Genomic DNA, 23,381 nt, shown 5'->3' with positions numbered 1-23,381 from the left:
TTTATATTCAAAAGTAATTTTAAAAACTATAGTTTGTTAAACCTTAAAAGTTAATTTAAGTGATGATTATTTGTTCATCTATTCTATGAGGTTATCTCTTATGTACTTAATTGATGTGAAAATTTGATTTATATGGTTTGAACTCCATTCTTCCATGATAAGTTTTCAACAATCTATAATTTGTCTTAAAATATTTTATATTATTTCATTATAAAAATTAACATATGATAAATCTATAAAAAAAATATTTCTCTTATATCCTTAATTAAGAAAAAAATTAAAACCCTTTAATTAAAAATTCAAATATAGTGGGGAAATAATACCATTCAATCAATTTTACAATTTGATGTTTATACTTGACATTGATGTTAAAATGAGTATTATAGCATATAGTCATTTTATGTTAATAATTGGAGCAACTTAAGCAGGTTATAATTTATAGTTTAATTTTGTAGTAATTTATTAAAATAAATTAATTGTAAATTATGATCCCCAATATCATTCTCTATCAGTTACTAAATGGTTATAACAATCGATTTATTTATCAAAAAATTAATTAAACACCGACAAACAATAATTTTAAGTTACAATATTGGGCCCGTATACGTATTTTTCCTCATCCGGTCTCTAGTGAAAAGTGAACGAGATCCCGTCTAAAACATATCTATCAAAAAATAAAAACAAAAGAAAAACACCAAGTCGTGGACCCATTTCCAAAAAGAAAAACAAGAAAAATGCGAATAAGTTAATTAGGAACTGTAGTGTGTAAATACAAATCCAATAATAAGATTAGACACACTCACCCTCACAATGACATGACTCCAAGTGAGTGATCTTTCCGTATAAAAAATATTTTAGTGCAATAAAACTAAAGTTGAATGATCATTCATAAAATTAATTTTAATACTTGTATTATATTATTATAATTTTTCTTAGAAAAAGATGTGTTGAAAAATTGTTAGATTTTAAATGTGCTTTCTGAATTCTTATATTGAGGACTATTTTAATTTCCCACTTAAAAGTTTCTCAAAAATTCCAATTTCTTTATTGAATTCCTTATTAGAGTTAGAGACCACAAGGTTGATGCTGAGATGTATAAGACTCTTTCCAGGGGCGTATCTAAGTCTTGGGGCATGGGTTCACGTGGACCCATACTCCTTTCTCTAAATTATATATAATAGTGTTATATTTCTTGTAAATTACTTAATTATATGTGTGTGAACCCATGCTCAAAGACTCCTATGGTACAATAATCATTGGGTGCACCTCTACGAATGAAATTGGTAGTTCAAACCCCACTTCGGACGGTCTTGTTTCCGGCATGGAGTATAGATATATACGTGAAAATCACTCAAATTTTAAAAAGAAAATAATTTTGAACCTATAATTTCAAAAGTGTAGTGGGTACATCGTAGATTCTAAATTTAAAGTCGTCAAATATAAATTCTAAATCCGTCTCTTCACGATAGTGCACCCATCCTCTTCAAATCCTGGATCCGTCCCTGATTCTTTCACCCTAAAAAAATCATGGAGAAATTGGATATCATATAATTAGTGGGCGTTTGGACATAAGAATTGCAAAATTTTGAGGAAAAAAATTAAGTGTAAATGGTATTTGATAATTAGAGTTGATTTGGACATGAATATAATTTTAGGATGTTTTTGAATTTTTGTGAGTGATCTGAAGTGAATTTTGAAAAACAGTCTTTTGGAGTTTTACAAATTTTTGAAAAATTCTGAAATCCATCTTCAAGTGAAATTGAAAGTTTTATGGCTAAACAGTGATTCCGAAAGAATGTGAAAATTTTCCGAAAAAAAGTTAATTTGTTTTTGGCCAAACGGGCCTTAGTGAAAAAAAGAAAAAAGAAAATCAAAACTGAAGATAAATGAAAAAGGAGAAATCAGTGTAAACGATGGCATCCACTAAACTACCAAACAAATAGTAGTACCATATTTTCAGACAAACAGTCAGCAGCACACAGTAAAACAAAATGGAGCGAATCTAGAGAAGAGTAAATCTTAGAGTAAAATAGCAAAGAGGAAAAAAGAAAAAAGAAAAAGAAATCCCAACTTTTCTTTTCCAGTTTCTTCAAACTCTGTGCATCAAGATTCAGAGGACCACATCTCCATTAACATGGAACCAAAACCAGCAACTGAGTCCAAGAAATCATCTGTTTGGGTTCTTCCTTACAAGACTCAAAGTCTTCAGAGTCTTTATACAATAGGCAAAAAGTTAGGCCAAGGTCAATTTGGAACAACCCATCTTTGTACAGAGAAATCAAGTGGAAATCTTTATGCTTGTAAGACAATACCCAAAAAGAAACTGATCTGTAAAGAAGATTATGAGGATGTTTGGAAAGAGATTCAAATAATGCATCATTTATCTGAGCACCCAAATGTGGTAAGAATAAAAGGTACTTATGAAGATGCATTATATGTGCATATAGTTATGGAGCTTTGTGCTGGTGGAGAGCTTTTTGATAGGATTGTTGAGAAAGGACATTATAGTGAAAGAGAAGCTGCTAAATTGATTAAAACAATTGTTGGTGTTGTTGAGGCTTGTCATTCATTAGGTGTTATGCATAGAGATCTCAAACCTGAGAATTTCTTGTTTCTCAGTTCTGATGAAGATGCTGCTCTCAAGGCTACTGATTTTGGCCTCTCTGTTTTCTACAAACCAGGTTTGCGTACACACTACCCTCCCCAGACCCCATTTATGGGATTACACTGGGTTTGTTGTTGTTGTAGGTTTACTTTCCTTTCCATTTGTATATTATTGTCAACATTTTAGTTCCATTCCAATGTTGTATCGTAGCGGCCGGAGATGAGTATAAATGGAGTAAATTGGTCAGTGAAGATTGGAGGTAGAGCCAAGACTTGAAATTTATGGGTTCTAAATTCTAGGATAGTGACATCAGGCGTGGTTCTAAATTTAATTTTTGGACTAATTTAGTGGATTTCTTAATACAAATACAGGGTTTAGACTAAATTCTAGCTCCGCCCCTAGCGAGGATTCATGTACCCGACCCCAACTTGTTTGGGACTGAGGCGTAGCTGTTGTTATTGTCCTTTTATTAAAGAAGGAATTTTGCCTCTATGTGGTGACTTGATTCTGGATGAGAAGTGGACTGTCTTTAGATTTTCTAATTGAAAGATACTTGGGGTGTTTTTACATTTCGCTGTTTGTCTGTGCAGTGGGATGTTCTCTAGATCGGTGAGCGGAAAGCATGTCCTTTTTTTAAGTATTGTTATAAGAAATTTTGTTTACTAGATTGTAAGCAGTGAACGATATGGACTAAGCATAATCCACGATCAGTCGATCATAGAACCTGGTGATTTTCACAAACATAATAAAAGAATCAGTTATCAAGTAAATGGTACCTTGATCAATGATGATTCTTGAGAAGATGTAGAGTGATGCGTTTATGTTTGCAAAAGATTGAGAAACTGTGGTTCTGTCCCTTGTCTCTTTATTTTCAGGTAACATATTTGATAGAGAAATACTTTTTTTCTTAGGGTAGAGAGACGACCAATTGCCCCTAGTGACTCCTCAAGTGGATAGTTACAAAGAGTTTACCCTTTGAGAACTACTACTTTAATTTGACCAATAAGATTTTAGTTTATTACTAATATCTTTTTAAGGTTCAAGCTTGTTTCTTTAGGAAAAGAGTAATTTGAATTTATATGGAATACAATGACAGAAGAGTAGGTATTTGGAAGTTGGTAAAGTGTTAACTTGTTACTTTGAGTCGGTATTCCCCCTTCTCGTTTCTTCTGAACTTTTGAGTCTGCAGGATTTGCTTTATAACAGGGCAAATGTTGAGATCTATTGTTTGCATTATAACAGTATTTGTGTATGTGCAATCTAAGAAGTACTTTGTGTAAGCCTAAAATGGATTATAAAAGTTCTTTTTTTTTTTTGCGCTTTATTACTAGCCTTATCATTAAATTCTATATAGCTTACCAAGACGGTCGATGCCAGATATAATCTATTTATGTTGTCTTCTCGAACATGAAAATGGTAACCATGTCTTATATCTGATTATGACGTTTGTAGTTGTGAACTTCAATTTGTTCACTGGCCCTTATAGTTTTCGATATGAGTATCTATTCAAAATGTCTCATGTCATTTTCCTTTTGGATGCAATTACGCCATTCATCGAGGTCTTACAGAAGGAAAAGCTTCAGTTGACTTTACTTATTTAGTTTCTACTGCTATTTGTTTCTAGTGAGGTTCTGTTTTATTTTACTGCCTCTAACACTTAGCTACCGGTTTCGTTTGCTGATATAATGTATGCAAACGTTGCATTTTGTCCTACTGAAAATTGCTGATATTTCACTTCTACTTTACTTAGGAGTACCGACCCGACCTTTTAATAGTAACAGTTTTGTTCCTTGATGATGTTATTGTGATTAGGTGAAACATTTTCGGATGTTGTTGGAAGTCCTTACTATGTTGCCCCAGAGGTTTTATGCAAGCACTATGGACATGAATCAGATGTATGGAGCGCAGGAGTTATCTTGTACATATTACTTAGTGGTGTTCCACCTTTTTGGGCAGGTATTGAAATCTCCATGTGTGTTTAGGAGGAAATATAGTCTGTTATAAAGTTCGTCTTTCATGCTCATACTATCTTATAATTCTTATTATTGTTTTCCTGATTCCAGAAACTGATATGGGAATATTTCGTCAGATACTGCGAGGCAAACTAGATCTTGAATCTGAACCTTGGCCTGGAATTTCAGATAGTGCCAAGGATTTGATACGTAAAATTCTTGATAGGAATCCAAAGAGGAGGTTAACTGCCCATGAAGTTCTGTGTAAGTCCTTGTAGTTGTGAAACTCGAGACTTAAGAAGTTGCATATTTCAAAACTGTTGAAACAAAGTGCTTTTTACAATGACTTACATTTTTGTTTCCTGTGACTGTCAGGCCATCCATGGATTGTGGATGACACAATGGCTCCTGATAAACCTCTTGACTCTGCAGTTCTTTCGCGCCTCAAGCAGTTCTCAGCAATGAACAAACTAAAGAAGATGGCTTTACGTGTAAGATCTTAAAAAGTTTGTAACCCGCTTACATGTGTTTATATAGTGAAAACTCTCCTTGCCTGGAAAGTGGAAACAACTTTTGCAACACGGTTTTATAGTTCGAAAGGGCAAGAGATTACTCGAGGGATAGGAGGGAGGATTCCAAGTACTTCAGTAGTAAAGAAACTGAAATCAGATGTAGATGCAGTTTAAATTAAAAAAATGCAGAAAGTAGTATAGAAGAGTAGAAATAGGGATAGAAGAAGAAAGGAAAATTGTTGGGTGGGGTTTGGGGTGGGGGTGGGGGGTGGGAGGGTATGAAAGCCACATCCTCGCAATGGTTAATGCAGATCATACTCACATAAGATTCTTACATCCATGTTTATCATCATTTCTACATAATGTTATGACAAAGCTCTCATAAGAACAAGGGTACCTACAACTATGAATCCCAAACAAAGAAACTGAGAGCCAAGTCAAGTTTTGAACATTTCCCATGTGGAGTACTGGAAGGGAAGATTATATGTTTTCTAGGATTTACCTATGATATAAAATGCACAAAAGTTGATAAAAGGTTGCTGCTTTATTTTATTATTTTTGTGGTTTAGGTGTAAGGGAAAGCCCTAAAACTGAAGTAACTGAGTCTACAGAAGCTTGGAAAGATTTCTTGAGGTTGTCAGCCTTATTACTCTGATCAATTGAAAAAGCATTTAACTAGGCACTTAATGGCATCTAAAAATTGAAACGATGTTTAAGACTTTGGCTGGACTTTTGCACCAGTAAACATAAGATAAGGCTCAAGCACCTGTATTGCTGCTACTTGAAATACTAAATTGCAGAAATACCATTTAATGAAGAATCTTGAAACTGTTAATAAGTGTATTTCTTTGACATATCATAGACTCATAGTTATGCGAGAGTTTAAATTATTCCCTTTTCTTTATCTAAAAGTTAAAAGCCTGAAGGAAAGAGACAACGAAGCTACCTCCTTATATGTTCTGTTTGGAATGAACCAGCTCATTCGTTTAAATGTTGTAGCTTTTAAAGAGTTAGATGATTGCCACCAAATTTTAGAATGTTAATTCTCCCTTTTTTTGGATTGGTAAACAAACATCGTTTTAGAATGTGAATTCTCTTTGAATAAGATTCTGTATCATGCCGCAATATCAAGCCCAAAGTGACTAAAATTTTAATGCTAATCTCCCTTGGAACTGCAGAATTGGCAGTTCCGATGGCGGATGATTATGGAGGGATATGTTGCTCTATATGTAGTTTTCCCAGAATGGTTAATTAGGATAGCATTTTGAATACAGTGCTGTCTAAAAGTGGCAAACTTTTTGGCAGTTTTTCATGATACCAATATGTATGCCATAAGTTGTTCTTTTCCGACAGTTACTTTTTTGTGCAATTATTGATTATATGTAGTCAAACTGATGTCATATCAAAATGAGTACCTGTGAGCATAGGCTCAAGTAATCAGGTTTCCTGCATTGTCTTATCCATATTCTGTCTTTGTAATTTCTGTTCTAGAAAAATTGCAAGATAAAAATTCCATTACCAATATAGTGGCCCATTCCTTACTCCTTAGTGCAGTTGATTTGTGCTTGTTCAATCTCCTTTTTTCCCCAAATAAATGCTTTTCCTGTTTTTCTTGTCTTCTTATTTCCTGAAGCAATTGGAAACAGTCTCTCTGCCCTTCCAGGGTAGGGGTAAGGCTGCGTACATCCAACCCTCCCCAGACCCCACTTGTGGGATTATACTGGGTGGTTGTTGTTGTTGTTATTTCCTGAAGCATGCTTTTGTGAGAGAACATGTACTATATATATGTGTGTGTGTGTGTGTGTGTGTATGGTATCACAAAATATATGTCAGTTTGATTCTGATTTACCAACAGTGACAAAAGCTAAAAAGGGAAAGGAGCGAACAATTGATCCTCTTGCAAATTTATCAGAAGTAACTGAATTTTTAGCAGATGCCGGCATCACGCTACTTAGTTATATATTTTCTTCCACTGGAATCTAAGTCCTGCTTGTGGCGATTTGTACTCGAAATCCTGGCAAAAAGCTTTTTTTTTCTTGAGAAAGAGAAATGTGCATAGAAACCATAGATTTTTCTCATAATCCTGCTGAAAGTATCCTATTCCCCTTTCGGTTAATGTGTTGCTGATGACATTTGAAGTGAAAATCTGTTATGAAATAACCAGGATAATTTGAACTCAATGAGCATCCTAATTTTTGCTGACATCGTTGTTGAATGGAGGCTTTTCTTTCTGGATGGAAGTTATAACAAAAATTGTGGTGCTTCTCTCTGCTATCTATATGATATTTATATTGACAAGTCCAGTCACTATGAATTCCTATCAATGTTCAATGTCTTATTATGTTATATCTTTGATTCTTGCTTTACTCATTCTCTTGTTATTTGTAGGTGATTGCCGAGAGGCTTTCAGAAGAAGAAATCGGTGGTCTCAAGGAGCTATTCAAAATGTTAGACACAGACAATAGTGGAACAATAACCTTTGAGGAATTAAAAGAGGGTTTGAGGCGAGTGGGTTCTGAATTGATGGAGTCTGAGATCAAGGATCTTATGGATGCGGTAGGAATTCTCCTCACCATGTTTTTGTGTCTTCGAGATATCTCCACCTAGTCCTCTTACCACACTGTCGCATTTATGCTCTTATGTAGTATAATTTTTCCGCTCATTTGACTACATGGTTCCAACCATATTTTATCTGACAGGCAGACATTGACAACAATGGAACAATAGACTATGGGGAATTTATTGCTGCTACTGTTCATTTGAACAAATTGGAAAGGGAAGACAATCTGTTATCAGCCTTCTCTTATTTTGACAAAGATGGTAGTGGATACATAACTATCGAAGAACTTCAGCAAGCCTGCAAAGAATTTGGTCTTAGCGAGCTCAATCTTGATGAAATTATCAAAGATATTGATCAAGATAATGTAAGTTCTATCCTCTTCTGTTTTTATGTCATGCGCATATATAAGGAGTAAAGGTCGATTGAGTTGCCCACCGCAAAAAGGAAGTAGAAGTTTTTTTCTTTGAGTGCCACGTTGTTTCTCTCAAAAAGTCATCTGTTCCAGCATAAGAAATAAAAGCCCATTCTTGACCTACTCCTGTCCCGTCTTCATCATGTTAGGCAGTGCATACGAAGGATTCATGACAATTACCTTAACTTCCTTGTACAAGCATTTCAATAGATCCCTAGCCTCTTAGGAGCCATAACTTATCTAATCAAACAGTCCCAACTAGCTTCCATTTAGATTAGAATTTCCTGTTATTTGTTTATGGCCCTAGCTCTCCAGATATGCACACAATATCAAGCACACACTTACAGCCAAAAACATTATAGCAGCTCTTAGTTCCTGTTACATTCATTTTCAGCTCGCCTTTCTACCTTTTCTTCTTCTTCTTCTTCTTCTTCTTCTTCTTCTTCGTCTTCTTCTTCTTCTTCTTCTTCTTCTTCTTCTTCTTCTCTTTTTTGAACTTTTTCTTGTATTGTTTTTTTAAATGCATAAAATAAGAAACTGAGATGGATATGTAGACTAGTCCTTTAGTTGAGAGAAGATCGCAAATTCTCGCTGGAAAAATGTGATATGGAAATATCTGCGAGTGGATTTTAATCAGCAAAAGAATCTCCTCCAAGATACGAGGATATTTTTGGCAGCAACGAGATCTTGATTTCTCTGCATCAAGGTTCTTAAACCCTTATGATTGAGATATCCAATGCGGTAATGGAATTAGCACAGGATTTGTGTGTAGCATCCACCAGAGTCTCCATTTAATGGCATTTCAATGATTTTTTGTTCTCTTATTAATAAAGAAAATGTGTGGAAGTAGTGATTCGTGGAGAAATTCACAAAAATTTGTTATTCTCTGTTTTTAAATCTAGTTTTCCATGAATTTGTCTGAAATCGAGCAATATTACCCTGTTTCAAAGTGAATATATCAGTCTTACTTTGAGCTATGTCAAACCAAATGGGATAGGCAAAATCAGGTCCCACTTTGAAATTTTCCCATAAGCAAATCAGAAGCAATCCATTAGCCCACAAGTGCATCCACCTGTCACTAAGCAATCTATACTATGAACTCCAAACAATTAACTATTCTAACTCAATGTTTTTTTTATTTACTTATTTTTTATAAGTAAAAAGAAGGGGAGCCTTGGCGTAACTGGTAAAGTTGCTGCCATGTGACCAGGAGGTCACGGGTTCAAGCCGTGGAAATAGCCTCTTGCAGAAATGTAGGGTAAGGCCGCGTACAAAATATCCTTGTGGTCCGGCCCTTGCCTGGACCCCGGGCATAGCGGGAGCTTAGTGCACCAGGCTGCCCTTTATTTTTTATAAGTAAAAAGACAATGTTTCATCAGAAAACTTATGGAAAAGTCAAACAGTTATTCCATCTAAAACTGGAGTAATGGTGTGCACCTTATTAGTGCAAAAAAACTGCATCCTCATCGAAGGATCGTGACAAAACCCTAAGTTTATGATAAACTGTTGTTAGAGGGTATGACGGCAATACTTTATAGTTGCTAATTTTAGGTCTTGCTACTGGACAAATAGGAAAATCCTATGATGTGGGATCAACTTAGACATCCTTTTTGAACTGATTTTTTTGACTTAGTAGTGTTAACACAAATTTGTTCTTGCAATTAATCATTAGCAGAAAGCATTTCTCTTCGTATTTAGTGTTGGATTGTATTGATGAGTTTCTATCGCAAGAACTTGTCTATATATGTTGCACACTGGTATGTACTTTGAAGTATTTTTACCAACTTGAGAGATGCTTCCTTATGTTATTGACATTGGTATTCAAATGTTGTAGCATGAGAATAAGTTTTATGATGTTGCATAATATCATATGGGTTGACCATGTTGATGGATCTAGACGGTTGTTATTGGTGTTGCTCCTTATGAATTGTGAATGGAAGTGACTGTTCCTCTACCCCTAACTCCCCGGCCCCCATTCTACTAGATGCATCATATAATTGAAGGCTGTAAATCTGCTGAAGTTATTCTATGATTTTGAAAGAAACCATTCAGCGAGTCTCATTTCATACTGCATTTACCAGTGCTGAAGGCGAGTTTACTGATTTAAACTGTGTATAGTAACATAAGAATCTGCTTGTATCAATCCGGGCAATTGCTTTTTAAGTTATTTAATGTTTAATGTTGTGCAGCTAAATAGAGCTGTAATTTTCTCTCTTGTGAAGGTTTAGTTATTTGTTTGAGTTCCTATCAGCACACTGACTTCAGTTCACTTATCAACTTCCCGATACTAATTCCATTTGTGTGCAACTTGTGCTTTTCTTTTTTCTGTCTAGTACACTGATGTTGATTCTTAATGTATGTTCTTGCGTTTTCCGCACTAAAAAAGAACTTTCAATTTGCAGGATGGACAGATAGACTATAAGGAATTTTCTGCAATGATGAGGAAAGGCACAGGTGGAGGCGTTGGAAGGAGGACCATAAGAAACAATTTGAATTTAGGAGAAGCACTCGGACTCATACAGAGTGAAGAAAACGTATGAACCACCAACTAGTCAGAGCGAGTTCAGAGTGACCTTTCTAATTTCCTTTTGACATGAAGGTCCAACTATAGACATTTATTTACTACTAGAAGTATTAGGTTTCCTTGTATTAAACTTGATCCTTCCCCTGCTTTTATTGATGGCTGGTCTTTTCTACCTTTATTTGTCCAAGGTTAGAACTTTAGACTTTGACACCAGTAACAAAGAGCAATTTCTTCAAGATGTTAGCCTTTGTTCTGTCTTTAATTATTCGATTATACAAAGTTTAAATGGACGGTTATTTTTGAATCTTTGCTACACTGTGAACCTATTCAATTCTAGTACTGTTAATAACAAAATTTATCCCAGAGAAAAGAGTGTTGAAGACATAACAAGTAAATAAAAGTGCGCTCTCTCTAACAGTTTAAGCTTTTAGATGAGATGGTCACACGTTTTAACATGATATCAGAGCCCAAAGTTCAATTCATTTAACATGGTATCAGAGTAGGATCTATCCCAATTCTCGTTTCCCGATGTTGGACCCCCATATTGAATTGTCCATGATCCAGATGTCCAGCCCTAGGTATAGGAGGGGGGGGGGGGGAGTGAGGAGCTAGCTTTGGGGTTGAGTTAGGTCAAGTTCCATGCATCAAAGAGAATCAGTATCAACTATCTTACCCATTTCCATAGCATTTGAATGTGGAATTCCTATTATGGACCCCAAATGGGAGAAGGATTTTCTTACAAGAAGGCAGATGTTGTCAAGAGACCTCCTCCTCAACCTAGCAAACCCATTCAGGAAACCAATTTTTGTAACACAAAGATCAATGCCATTTGCACTTCTTATGGCACATCAACTCACTTTAGTGTAAGTACTCCATCTTTATTATGAAGGAAAATATAATATTGCAGTACAGGAGACACTGTTGATTTGTAATTAACTACATAAAATGAGCATGTACGTACGTACGCCTTTACTTAAATGTTCTGTTGAGTAATATTATACATGCTAAAAATACTTGTTATATGGTAAAATTTCCTCGGAAAGGATTTCATTGGTCGCAGCCAACTGGATTCCCAGCAAATGTATATGTAGTAGCTCAAAGCTTACTATTGACAGCCAAATACTTGGTATGACGACCTCGTGCAACTATCTTCCCTGTCTCTTTCTTCCTCAACTCAACACTGACAACACCGATTGTCTTCCCAACACGTAATACTTTGGCTTCAACTTCGATTTCCTCCTGATTATGTAAGATAAAGACAACAGTTCAATGAGGATATTGCATTTTTAAATTAGCCAATATTGACTCACACGATACAGCTCTTAAAAATGGAACGGAATGATACAACATACCCAGTATTACCCTACACTGTGATAATACAACAACATACCTAGAATAATATATGTGAAAAAGCATATCAACAACTACTACTATAGTTGGCTATAACAAGTGATTAGAATTTTTAGCAAGTATAACAAACATAAATTAGCAGGTCTTTAACCAATCAACATTTAAAAGAAAAAGTTAGAAGGATACGATTCAGCAAGCACATTAATACGCTTTACTTCTAATTAAATTTTTTACCAATAAAAAGAGGAAGCAAATTAGATAACAGTAGAATCTCATGCTGGACGCAGGGTGCACGCTTCAAGATTTGAGAAACACTGAGCTGATACATCACTAGGGGTGGCCAACGGGTGGGTTGGGTCGGATATGGACGGGTTGAAAACGGGTAATGCAAAAAGCAGATAAAATATGATCTATGTTCTGGGAGATTTTTTCTTTAGAAATTTCCAAGTTCACACAGCTTTTGGGTGAAATTTTTTCTTCCACTCACAAAACTTAAACTTTTCTTCAAATAAAATGTATGTTCAAACACAACTTCAACTTTCAAAAATTATTTTTCAACACAACTTGAAAATCTTTTTTTTCAAATTTCAATCAAATATATGTCCAAACGCTAGCTTAGTCTCCCAAACTTGAAGAAGCCCCAATTTGAGTATTTACAAATGTAAAAATTAACTCATTGGTTATTCACTTTTAAGTGGATAATATGGTTCTTATCCATATTTGACCCATTTTTAAAAAGTTCATTATCCAACCTATTTTTTAGTGGATAATATGGATGGATGACTATTTTTGTTATCCTTTTGCCACCACTATACATGACTGAAGAAGGTGATAACATTTGGTAACAAGAAAGCCTAAAGATGCAGGTGTAGATATCTGAAAGGAACAAACCCAGCTGTAAAAGAAATAAAAGAAAGAAGACAAAAGCGGTAAAAGAAGACAAAGAGAAGAAAGAAAACGTGGAAAAACAAAGTTGTAAAAGAAGACAAAGAGAAGAAAAAAAAACGTGGAAAAGTCAAAGTTGACAGGCTGCAAATGTGAGAGAAGAATTCGGCGCGCAATTTGCGATGCCGTCCTCTCCGTATTCACATTCACTGAAAATTTTCTTTCGGCAGACGCTCTGCCTATAAATAGGCATTCCCCCTTTCCTCAATTGAAAATCATCCCTCAAATTCTTCTTTCTCTTTAATTAATAAAGAGCTATTCTTTGAGTAGCCGTGGAGTAGGAAAAAATTGTCGAACCACGTAAATCTGTCTTGTGCAATTTATTGCTTTTTCTCTTTTAAATATTTTTTTTCCTTCTATTAGCCAGACACGCTTCCCAAGTCCCAACAACTGGTATCAGAGCACAGACAGTGTAATTCTAGTAGAAAAGTACGGTATTGGTGTAGGTACTATTCACAAGAATAATGCGACACTATTGATCATCATTACTAATACTATTCGCAATAGTGAAATACTATTCATTAATATGATAGTATTGTTCACCAATAGTGATTGTAGTCTACCTTATACGGTTGAGGTATTTTTTCTTACATGGAATAGTATTCGTCGTCACTATTCACATAAAATTTTTTGTGAAAAATGGCACCGGAAAAAGGGAAGGTTAAGATTGACAAGTTCAAAGGCAAAGATTTTGGATTCTGGAAAATGCAAATAGAGGATTATTTGTACCAGAAAAAATTACACTTACCTTTGACCGAGGTAAAACCAGAGAATATGGCCAAAGCCGATTGGGATCTATTAGATCGCCAGCTCTTGGTGTGATTCGTTTGACGCTAACACGAAATGTGGCGTTTAACATCATTAACGAGAAGACCACTGCAGGCCTGATGAAGGCATTATCAAATATGTACGAGAAGTCGTCTGCTTCAAATAAAGTCTATTTGATGTGTCGATTGTTCAACTTAAAGATGACAGATGGTGGATCTGTCACGGAACATATCAATAAGTTTAATATATCTGCAACGGTAACTGCAGTTAGCAGTTCATCGGGAAGTACCAAACTCAAATTGAATGATATTAGAGACTAGTTCAGCAATTACATTTGCTGAATTTTCTTCCTTCTTCTTTGGTTCTCTACATTGACTACTGTAGTAACCATTTTTATCGCAATTCCAACAAGTAATGTCCATGCGGTTTTCGGATTGCCCTCTTCTACTTGAGTTTGATCTGCCACGACCATGACTTTGTCCTCTTTGGCTGCTTTTCCCCCTGCTTTCGGTAATAAAAACAGATCCTGGGGAATCACTTGATTCTCTTCGACGAATATCTTCGCTTAAAACCAAGTTGCTAATATCATTCAATTTGAGTTTGGTACTTCCCGATGATTTGCTAACTGCAATTACCGTTGCAGACCAACTCTCCGGTAAAGATGATAGTAGAATCAACGCCCTGACTTCGTCATCAAATGTTATATTAACAGAACTCAACTGAGTTAATATTATATTAAACTCATTGATATGTTCTGTGACAAATCCACCTTCTGTCATCTTTAAGTTGAACAATCGACGCATCAAATAGACTTTATTTGAAGCAGATGACTTCTCGTACATATTTGATAGCGCCTTCATCAGGCCTGCAGTGGTCTTCTCGTTAATGATGTTAAACGCCACATTTCGTGTTAGCGTCAAACGAATTACACTAAGAGCTGGCGTTCTAATACATCCCAATCCGCTTTGGCCATATTCTCTAGTTTTACCTCGGTCAGAGGTAAGTGTAATTTTTTCTGGTATAAATAATCCTCTATTTGCATTTTCCAGAATCCAAAATCTTTGCCATTGAACTTGTCAATCTTAACCTTCCCTTCTTCCGGTGCCATTTTTCACAATTTTTTTTATGTGAATAGTGCTTGTGAATAGTAATGAGAGTTTGCAGATAGCTAGAGCTTTACAAACGCAAATGGAGGTACAGAGGAAACTTCATCAACAATTGAGGTACAAAGACATTTACAACTAAGGATAGAAGCTCAAGGCAAGTATTTACAATCAGTTTTGAAGAAAGCACGGGAAACACTAGCAGGATATGGTACTTCTTCAGTTGGAGTGGAACTAGCTAAAGCTGAACTCTCTCAATTAGTTTCAATGGTTAACATGGGTTGTTGTCCAAGTTCTCCCTTATCAGCAATAACAGAAATTGATGGTTCAATTTCAAAAGATACAGAGAGAAAACAATTGAATGGTGAAATCTTGCGTTCACTTGAAAGCTCTTTAACATCTTCTGAGAGCTCAGCAAGGAAAGAAGATCAGAATGATACGCGAAACACGAATACTTCTATTGCTCTCTCATTGAATCCAGAAACTAAGAGCCTGTTTGGAAAGCCACCTTGGAAATGGATTTGGGTGTAATTGGGTGTAATTACACAGTTTGGCATGTTTGTTTGGCCAAGTAATTACTTGGTCATCATGGAATTGGGTGTAATTGGAGGGGTGTAATTACACTCTCCAATTCTCAAGGGGGAGGTGAGAATTTGTGGTAATTACACTGTGTAATTACAAGGTTGCTTTTTAGTTTCTTTCCTTTTTGTTTTTATTTTAATTTATTTTCTTTATAACTTTTTATTTTTATTATGTTTACTTTTTAATTTCTTTTAAAATTTTAAAACATATTTTTCTTTGTACATTATTTATCTTTTATTTCTCAACCTTTATTTCTTATGATTTCATGTAATTGCTTATATTTTATTATTCTATTTTTTGAAACTACACCTCCTAATATTAGAAATAATGAGTCATTAACAAACTTGACATATAATAAGTAATGCAATTAAAGTGGAATTTTGTTGTTGAATGTGATTATAAACTTATAATGCTTCTTAATCTTAAGTTGTAGTGGAACATACTATTATTATGTTGGAATTTGACATATGTTAAACTATTTTCTTTTTTTGAATTTTGGAAATTGTGTTATATTCACGGTTTCAATTTACTTGTTTTAGTAGTATTGCCTCACATTGCATGTTGTTCATTTTTTAGTTAGAATTGATAGATTAGTTTTGTCAAACATTTGAATAATGTTATGACATTATATTTATAAATATTAGAAATCGTCGTAATTACACGACTGTGTAATTACTAGGCTGTGTAATTCTACCCTAATAGTTACACCAATTCCAATTACCTGGTGGCTTTCCAAACAGACCCTAAAGAAAAAAAGAGAATGAAGAAATAACATTTGTGATGATATTTGTGTTGAACAACCATCTAGTAAAAGATGCCACAGTCAAAGGGGTGGTGAAAATTTGGCCAAGATTGAATTTTTGGAAACCATTGATTTGAATAGTATGTGTCCAAATGACTATGAACATGGTCCAAAAGCTATAGACTTGAACAAGAAGGAAGTAGAACAATTTCAATGGGTATAGTTAGTGTATCTAGTAATTTCATTAGTAGATATATGCTTCTAAGCTTATACTTTATTTCATATATAGTCATTGATTCCTACAGCTAGTATGTTGTTTATAGAGAAGTATATGTATATTGCGAATGAAACTGAAAGAACATTTCAAAGTAAAAAAAAAAAAAAAAAAAAAAAAAAAATAGTAACAACGAATATTATTCCGTGTAAGAAAAAATATCCCAACCGTATAAGGTAGACAACAATCACTATTGGTAAACAGTACCATCACTATTAATGAATAGTACTTCACTATTGTGAATAGTGTTAGTAATGATGATCAAAAGTGTCGCACTATTCTTTTGAATAGTACCTGCACCAATACCGTACTTTTCTACCAGAATTACACTGTCTGTGCTCTGATACCAGTTGTTAGGAAGCGTGCCGGGCTAATAGAAGGAAAAAAAATATTTAAAAGAGAAAAAACAATAAGTTGCACAAGACAAGATAAAATTTACGTGGTTCGGCAATTTTTGCATACTCCACGGCCACACAAAGAATAGATCTTTATAAATTGAAGAGAAAGAAGTTGAGGGATGATTTTCAATTGAGGAACGGGGATGCCTATTTATAGGCAGAGCGTCTGCCAGAAGAAAATTTTCAGCGAATTTGAATACGAAGAGGACGTCACCGCAAATTGCGCGCCGAATTCTTCTTTCACATTTGCAGCCTGCCAACTTTGACTTTTCCACGTTTTCTTTCTTCTATTTTCTCTTTGTCTTCTTTTACAACTTTTGTTTTTCCACGTTTTCTTTGTTCTCTTTTTCTCTTTGTCTTCTTTTACAGCTTTTGTCTTCTTTCTTTTATTTCTTTTACAGCTGAGTTTTTTCCTTTCAATCTCCCCCTCAAACCCATATACATCAAGAAATTGCTGAAACATGTAAATCTTGTTTTGTTTTGTCTTGTGCAATTTATTGCTATTTCTCTTTCAAATATTTTTTTCTCTTCTATTAGCCTGACACGTTTCCCAACTGATATTTGCATGCTAAACTAGGCACAAATCTGCTCTTCTGTTTCCATTATCTTCCTTGCTAGATTCAGTTGGGAGAACGATTTAACTTTAATATTACAAGAAACAAAGTCTTAGCTAGTGAGTCTTTTGCTTGGTACAACTTTTTGCTTCTACAATAACCAAAGTACCTCCTATTTCAACAAAGTATTTTGACTAGCCATCACAAATCATAAGCTTTTCTAACATGTACTTATGTTGCAACTAATAGCAATAAGGTCAAGTGCTTTAAGTTGCTAGACTATTACTTCCTCAAATTGTAAATTAGATGCCCGATATTACAGGATTTATCTATATATTGTACAAGTGCAAAGAGAGGGACATTTTATTCTAATTCCTTATTATTTGCCACCATAAGGTTCTTCGCTTGGAGATAGCATTAACATTCTACAAGAAGATTAAAGCTGAAGCTTCTAAATCAAAACAGTCGAATTGTTAAACTGGCTATTGCTAAAGTCCATGCTATTGCACCAACTTCCTGGTTGGATCTTATATTCCAAAAATCAATGCTCTCCATGTTTATCATGTAGAAGTAAAACCACGTACGTGTATCCCAATATTGCATTGCTAGAGGCTGGTGAATGAGGCATTTCCAAGATAACCTGCATACTTAATAAGGCCTATGTTCCTCTGACTTCCCATCGTAGAATTTATGAACTAAAGTTTGTGGCATTGCTAAAACCAGAACACTTCTTCAAAGTTTCCTCTAAACTGGCCTTCATACAGAATTCAGATTAACTAGGTTTCCCCTCATAACGACGTAACATTCTGCTAACTATACTTAATCAATGTTCAAGAAGCTATGCAAATAAAACTGCATGGCTTGCTAAAGACCTCACCATGAAATAAGGGCAATAAATTCCATCAGATCAACACTATAATGCTGTCTAAAAGTTTATCCTTCTTATGATTTCTTGAGAGCCTCTTATTTGATGCAAAATCCTACTCATTTTCCTATAAAGCTCTCTCATTTACTAGTTAGCTTTTCTTCTCTTTCCACTTTACTAAATTCCTGCCAGCAAACGAGCGGAATGCTTGACCGGGAGAGCATCTAGGAAGACCTATTATGATGCAAAAAACTACTAATATCTTTCAACATCCTAGTACATTTCTGCGATAAAGATGAAAGACAACATCGAACCTAATCGCATAGCAAATCAATAAATGTACCACAAATACATGAACAGAAGAAATAAAAGAGCCGCACCCAGGTGTGAGCTAGGGGTCAATGAAGTAGGAAGAGAACTATAATCCCAGCGGAGGCACTAGGTGATTTCTTCCCATCTACCTAAGTTTTGGCGGGCGGAGTTACCCGATACCTATGTTGGTGTGTAGTAGCCGGCCTAGACACCACCTGTCATTTAGAAAAGAAAAAAAAGAGAGCCAAATTCACAACCCAATTTACTATAACCACAAATACGCAATCCCAAACTAGCTGGGGGTCCGCTAGATAAATCCTCATTCCAGTATTCAATAATTCAGTATTTTTACAAAAAAAATCTACCAAATTTCAATCTGAAAAACAAGAAAGAGGACAACTTACTCCAACAAAAGCAGCATCCAAGTAAGAAACGTTGATCTCAACGGAGACACCAGTAAAGGGTGCACCTACTGTATGAATAACAGCCGAACCCAAAATATCCACCAGAGCCGCCGTAGCTCCACCATGTAGAAAATTACCCGCATTCTGACAAATCCCAATTAATTAAACAACAACAACAAAAACAACAAAAGAAATGGTTGGCAAGTACAAAACAGAAGATAAATGAAGCACTTAATTACCACTAGACGAGATGGGACTTGGAAAGAGCAGAGAATACGGCCTGGTTCAACGAGGTCAACTTTTATGCCATGTGAGACAAAAGCTTCAAGGAATCTTGAAGGCATGGAATCTACTGTGGATTCATAGTTCCCTCCTTCTTTCTCCAAGAATTTCTTCACTGACTCTATATCCATTTTTCTTTCTACTACTACTCCTCCTCTTCAGCAGATCGATCCAATTGAATTCAATTTGTTCTACTACTATTAAATAATCAAAGGGACCCAATTGAGTTGAATCTGAGCCTCGTTTATATAATGAGTTTTGTTACGTCAATTCCACAAATAAAAAACGTGTCTTATACATTTCTTCACAAGTTGTCTCTCATCCACAAAGTAGGCCTAGTTATAGAATTATCTTACTTTTCCTTTTTTCTTCTTCAAACTAATGTTAGATCGCAATGATGATAATTTCACAAAATATTAATTTTATAAAATTATGATCTCATATATTATATTTTTATTAAATATTAGTTGTTATTTAAATTTTAATATAGTGTGCAAAAATATATTAAAATTTATACAAAATCAATGAATACATATCATATAGTAATCAAATAAATTATTTGTTCCTTATTTTTATTCTTTATTAAATTAGTAAGTACTTAATACTATACATTTACTAATGCGACTTTTTATTTACTTGTTAATTGACTTAATATTTTGATACTATTTTTCTTCTAATATAGCATAGATATAAATTTTCTTATTCTGAGAATATTTATATTTTTCTAAACTTATGTTTTACTGTTCAAAATTCTTAAATTGTCAAAATCTATCAATAACTTTTTTAGTGTTATTTATTTATATTTAATTTTTTAGTTAATTCAAAGTATAAATATCCTAAAATTATCTTTACCTCACTCTTTTCGTACATTATTTTCTACTCTACTAAATTATAATTTTGAAATTCATCAAAAGTATAAAAGAGATAATCCTTTTATTATTTTTGCAAAAAAATTATCAATATATATATATATATATATATATATATATATATATATATATATATATATATATATATATATATCCTAATAGTATCATTATATTTTTTATTTTCATTTGAATTGAAAGTTTCTTTATTTTTTTATTTTCGTTTTTCATTTTAAAATAATTTTAAAACTCCAACTTGAAGCTACTCCCCAATTTGAATGGATATTTTTTTATTATATATTTTTATTTTTTATTATAGCTAATTTTTTTAACTTTATTTTAAAATATTTGTAAAACTCCAACTTGAAACTACTCCCCAATTTGAATGGGTAGTTTTTCCTTTTTTATTTTTTTATTATAGCTAATTATAAGATATCTTTATGGATTAATCAAAATTTAAAATTCAAAGGTTTTTTTAGTTAGAAAGGGAGTAACCAAAACTACACCTCAACTTGAATAGGTAGTTTTTTTGTTTTTATTTTTTAATATTTTGTCTTTTACTGTAGCTAATTTAATTTTCTTATTTTTAATTTTAAAATAATTTTAAAATTCCAACTTGAAACTATTCCCCATTTATAATGCCACTTGAAAAATATTTTGTCTTAACAATTCCACTTGACATTTCGTGTTTTTCATTTCAATTGAAAGATTTTTAATTTCTTTATTTTAATTTTTTTGTTTTAAAATAATTTTAAAACTCCAACTTGAAACTACTTCCCAATTTGAATGGGTAGTTTTTTTTTCATTTTCTTATAGCTAACTATAAGATATCTATATTAATTAATTCGAATAGAGTAACCAATCAATTCAAAATTTAAAATTCAAAAGATTTTTTAGTTAGAAAGGTAGTATATTTTGTCTTAAAATTTTAACTTGAAACTACTCCCAAAATTGAATTGGTAATTTTTTATTTTATTTAATTTTGTTTTTTATTTAAAATAATTTTAAAACACCAACTTTGTTGGAGATTTGTCCTAAAAATCTATACTTGGCATCTTATGGTTATACCACTTGGCATCATATAATTATTTACTTCTCTTTGTGTGTGTGTGTGTGTGTATATTTTAAAGAAACTACTTCCCAATTTAAATTGATAATTTTTATTTTTTTATTTCCGTTTTTTATTTTAAATTAATTTTAAAACTCCAAATTGAAACCACACCCCAATTTGAATTGGCAATTTTTTATTTCTTTATCTTCGTTTTTTATTTTAAAATAATTTTAAAACTCCAAATTGAAACTATTCTCCAACTTGAATAGGTANATATATCCTAAGAGTATCTTTATATTTTTGTATTTTTCATGATGGCTTTGTGAGTTCTATTTATTAATTAAAATTTCTTACAAGAGAAATTTAACTAGTGTATATATTTTCACACTATCGCTTGAATTTGGTTTTTAGTATTTTTCCTTTATTACTCCTTGTTTATTATGATTTTAGCTATGTGTATATGTACGACTTTTCTCATCATACTTCTAATTATAAGACTTAAATTTTTCCACAAATTTATATTTTTCTTTTCTTCCTTGCTTATTTAATTGTATTATCCATTACTTAATATTATCAAAAATCATATTTTTAGTAAATTACAAGTTTAACATAATACAATGAATATAATTTTTATACTCTTGGAATTTAACCTGAATTTATCCTGTATGACTTTGTCATAATTATTTCATTATTTAAATTATTCAATAATATTTTTGTGTAATATTTATTCACTTAATTTTATCAAAAAATTTTAAAGTGTGGATTGACTCACATTATATTTATTCTCCTCTTTATACATTAGTTTTCGTTCTATAATATTTTATTTTATTTTCATTTAGTGTTTATCTATAATACAAATATTATTGTATTATTTTTCTAATGGATGGTGTTGTATTAATGCGGCAAAAGATAAAAATCTAGTTGCCCTAGCAAGTCTATCATGGAGAATCCTTCACAACCCTCTTCTCCCTTGGTCTCAAACTCTCTCATCTCTCTATGGCACTTCAAAAATCTAAAATCCACTTCCTTCATTTGGAAAAGTATTATCAAGGGATGGAAAATTTGTAACAAAGGGCTAAAATGGATACCTCATGAAAACTCTTTCATGAATATTTGGGAATCAAACTGGATTCCAAAAGCCACTACTCTAAGGAATGTCATAGAGGGACCTCTCACTTTATCCTCAATTCATCTCTACATAAAGGATCTTTGGCTAGGTGGCAAATGGGATTTTTCAAAAATACCTTTTGATTTGCCTGCTCATATTCATAATGCCATCTGCTCCCTAGAGCCTAATAAAAATAACCATGACTGTTGCTTCTGGGACATAACTACAAATGGTATTTTTACCACTAAATCTTGCTACAATCTTATTAACCCTAGTGTAAATAAGCCTGGCACTTTTGACTGGATCTGGAGTTTTAAATGTCCCAACAAAACTAAGTTTCTTCTGTGGAAGTGCCTCCATAATAGGCTTCCTACTCGTCATTATTTTCACCACATAGGCATAAACATCGACCCTATTTGTCCAGTATGCAAAAAGGGGGAAGAAACCATTGAGCACATCTTCTTGCAGTGTGACTCAGTTTTTTTATTCTGGTCATCACTCGATATAAACTTTTCCCAGGTGAAAAACCCTAGTGACTGGTTACATCACATTAGGAGCATCAGTACAAATTCCTCCTCCACCCTTTTATCGTGGGAAAATCTATTTTCCTTTGTCATTTGGATTATATGGTCAAATAGAATAACAATAATCACAACAACTTGTCCCTGATATACAACCACTCCCATGCAATTTCCCTAGCTCTGGAATATTACTATCTCACTAATAGGGAATCCTTAACAACCCAATCCATTGCTATTAAAATAACCTGGAACAAACCTCCCCACAATGTTATAAAGCTAAACATTGATGGTCTTTTAAAAACAGTTCTAACTTGGGAGATATAGGAGGTGTCTTTAGAAATGACAGAGGAGATTGGCTGTTGGGTTTCCAGCACTCAAAGCCTTCATCATCCCCGCTCCAATCAGAATTAGAAGCTTTAAAGCTTGGACTTTCGACAGCTCTCAAACATGGTCTCTCACCACTAATTGTGGAAACTGACGCAACAGAACTCATTCAAGTTTTTCAATCAAACACTATGACTTATACATCTATTATTACTGATTGTAGGTGGTTAATGCACCAGCTGAAGCACCCGACGATCATCCATAACTATCGAGAAGGAAATAAGGTGGCCCACAAACTGGCCAAGGATGGTCTCAAGCATGCAAGGAAAAACAAGTTTTTGTGAATCCATTGCCTCTAGTACTAAAT

General features: G+C 33.6%; 2 protein-coding genes across 3 annotated transcripts; one reads left to right on the top strand and one right to left on the bottom strand.

Annotated features, from left to right (window-relative positions):
• Nucleotides 1,944-10,871, top strand: LOC109225462 (calcium-dependent protein kinase SK5-like). Its single transcript, XM_019390132.1, has 7 exons — nucleotides 1,944-2,681; nucleotides 4,418-4,561; nucleotides 4,669-4,821; nucleotides 4,933-5,048; nucleotides 7,458-7,625; nucleotides 7,769-7,993; nucleotides 10,444-10,871. Exons 1-7 carry the CDS (start codon nucleotides 2,135-2,137, stop codon nucleotides 10,579-10,581), a joined length of 1,491 nt encoding a protein of 496 aa, XP_019245677.1. The 5' UTR covers nucleotides 1,944-2,134; the 3' UTR covers nucleotides 10,582-10,871.
• Nucleotides 11,419-19,454, bottom strand: LOC109225461 (acyl-coenzyme A thioesterase 13). Of its 2 annotated transcripts, XR_002067925.1 has the most exons (4): nucleotides 19,102-19,454; nucleotides 18,863-19,006; nucleotides 18,527-18,673; nucleotides 11,717-11,804 (listed from the first exon to the last, which is right to left on the bottom strand). XR_002067925.1 is itself a non-coding variant. In XM_019390130.1 (3 exons), exons 1-3 carry the CDS (start codon nucleotides 19,273-19,275, stop codon nucleotides 11,661-11,663), a joined length of 462 nt encoding a protein of 153 aa, XP_019245675.1. In that variant the 5' UTR covers nucleotides 19,276-19,445; the 3' UTR covers nucleotides 11,419-11,660. The 2 variants fall into 2 exon arrangements, 1 of the variants encoding a protein (XP_019245675.1); XM_019390130.1 differs by lacking the exon at nucleotides 18,527-18,673 and having other exon boundaries at nucleotides 11,419-11,804; nucleotides 19,102-19,445.

This window comes from Nicotiana attenuata, chromosome 5 (assembly GCF_001879085.1).
Source record: "Nicotiana attenuata strain UT chromosome 5, NIATTr2, whole genome shotgun sequence".
In the NCBI taxonomy this organism is placed as follows: Eukaryota; Viridiplantae; Streptophyta; class Magnoliopsida; order Solanales; family Solanaceae; genus Nicotiana; species Nicotiana attenuata.
This window is presented reverse-complemented; position numbering and strand designations above follow the sequence as displayed.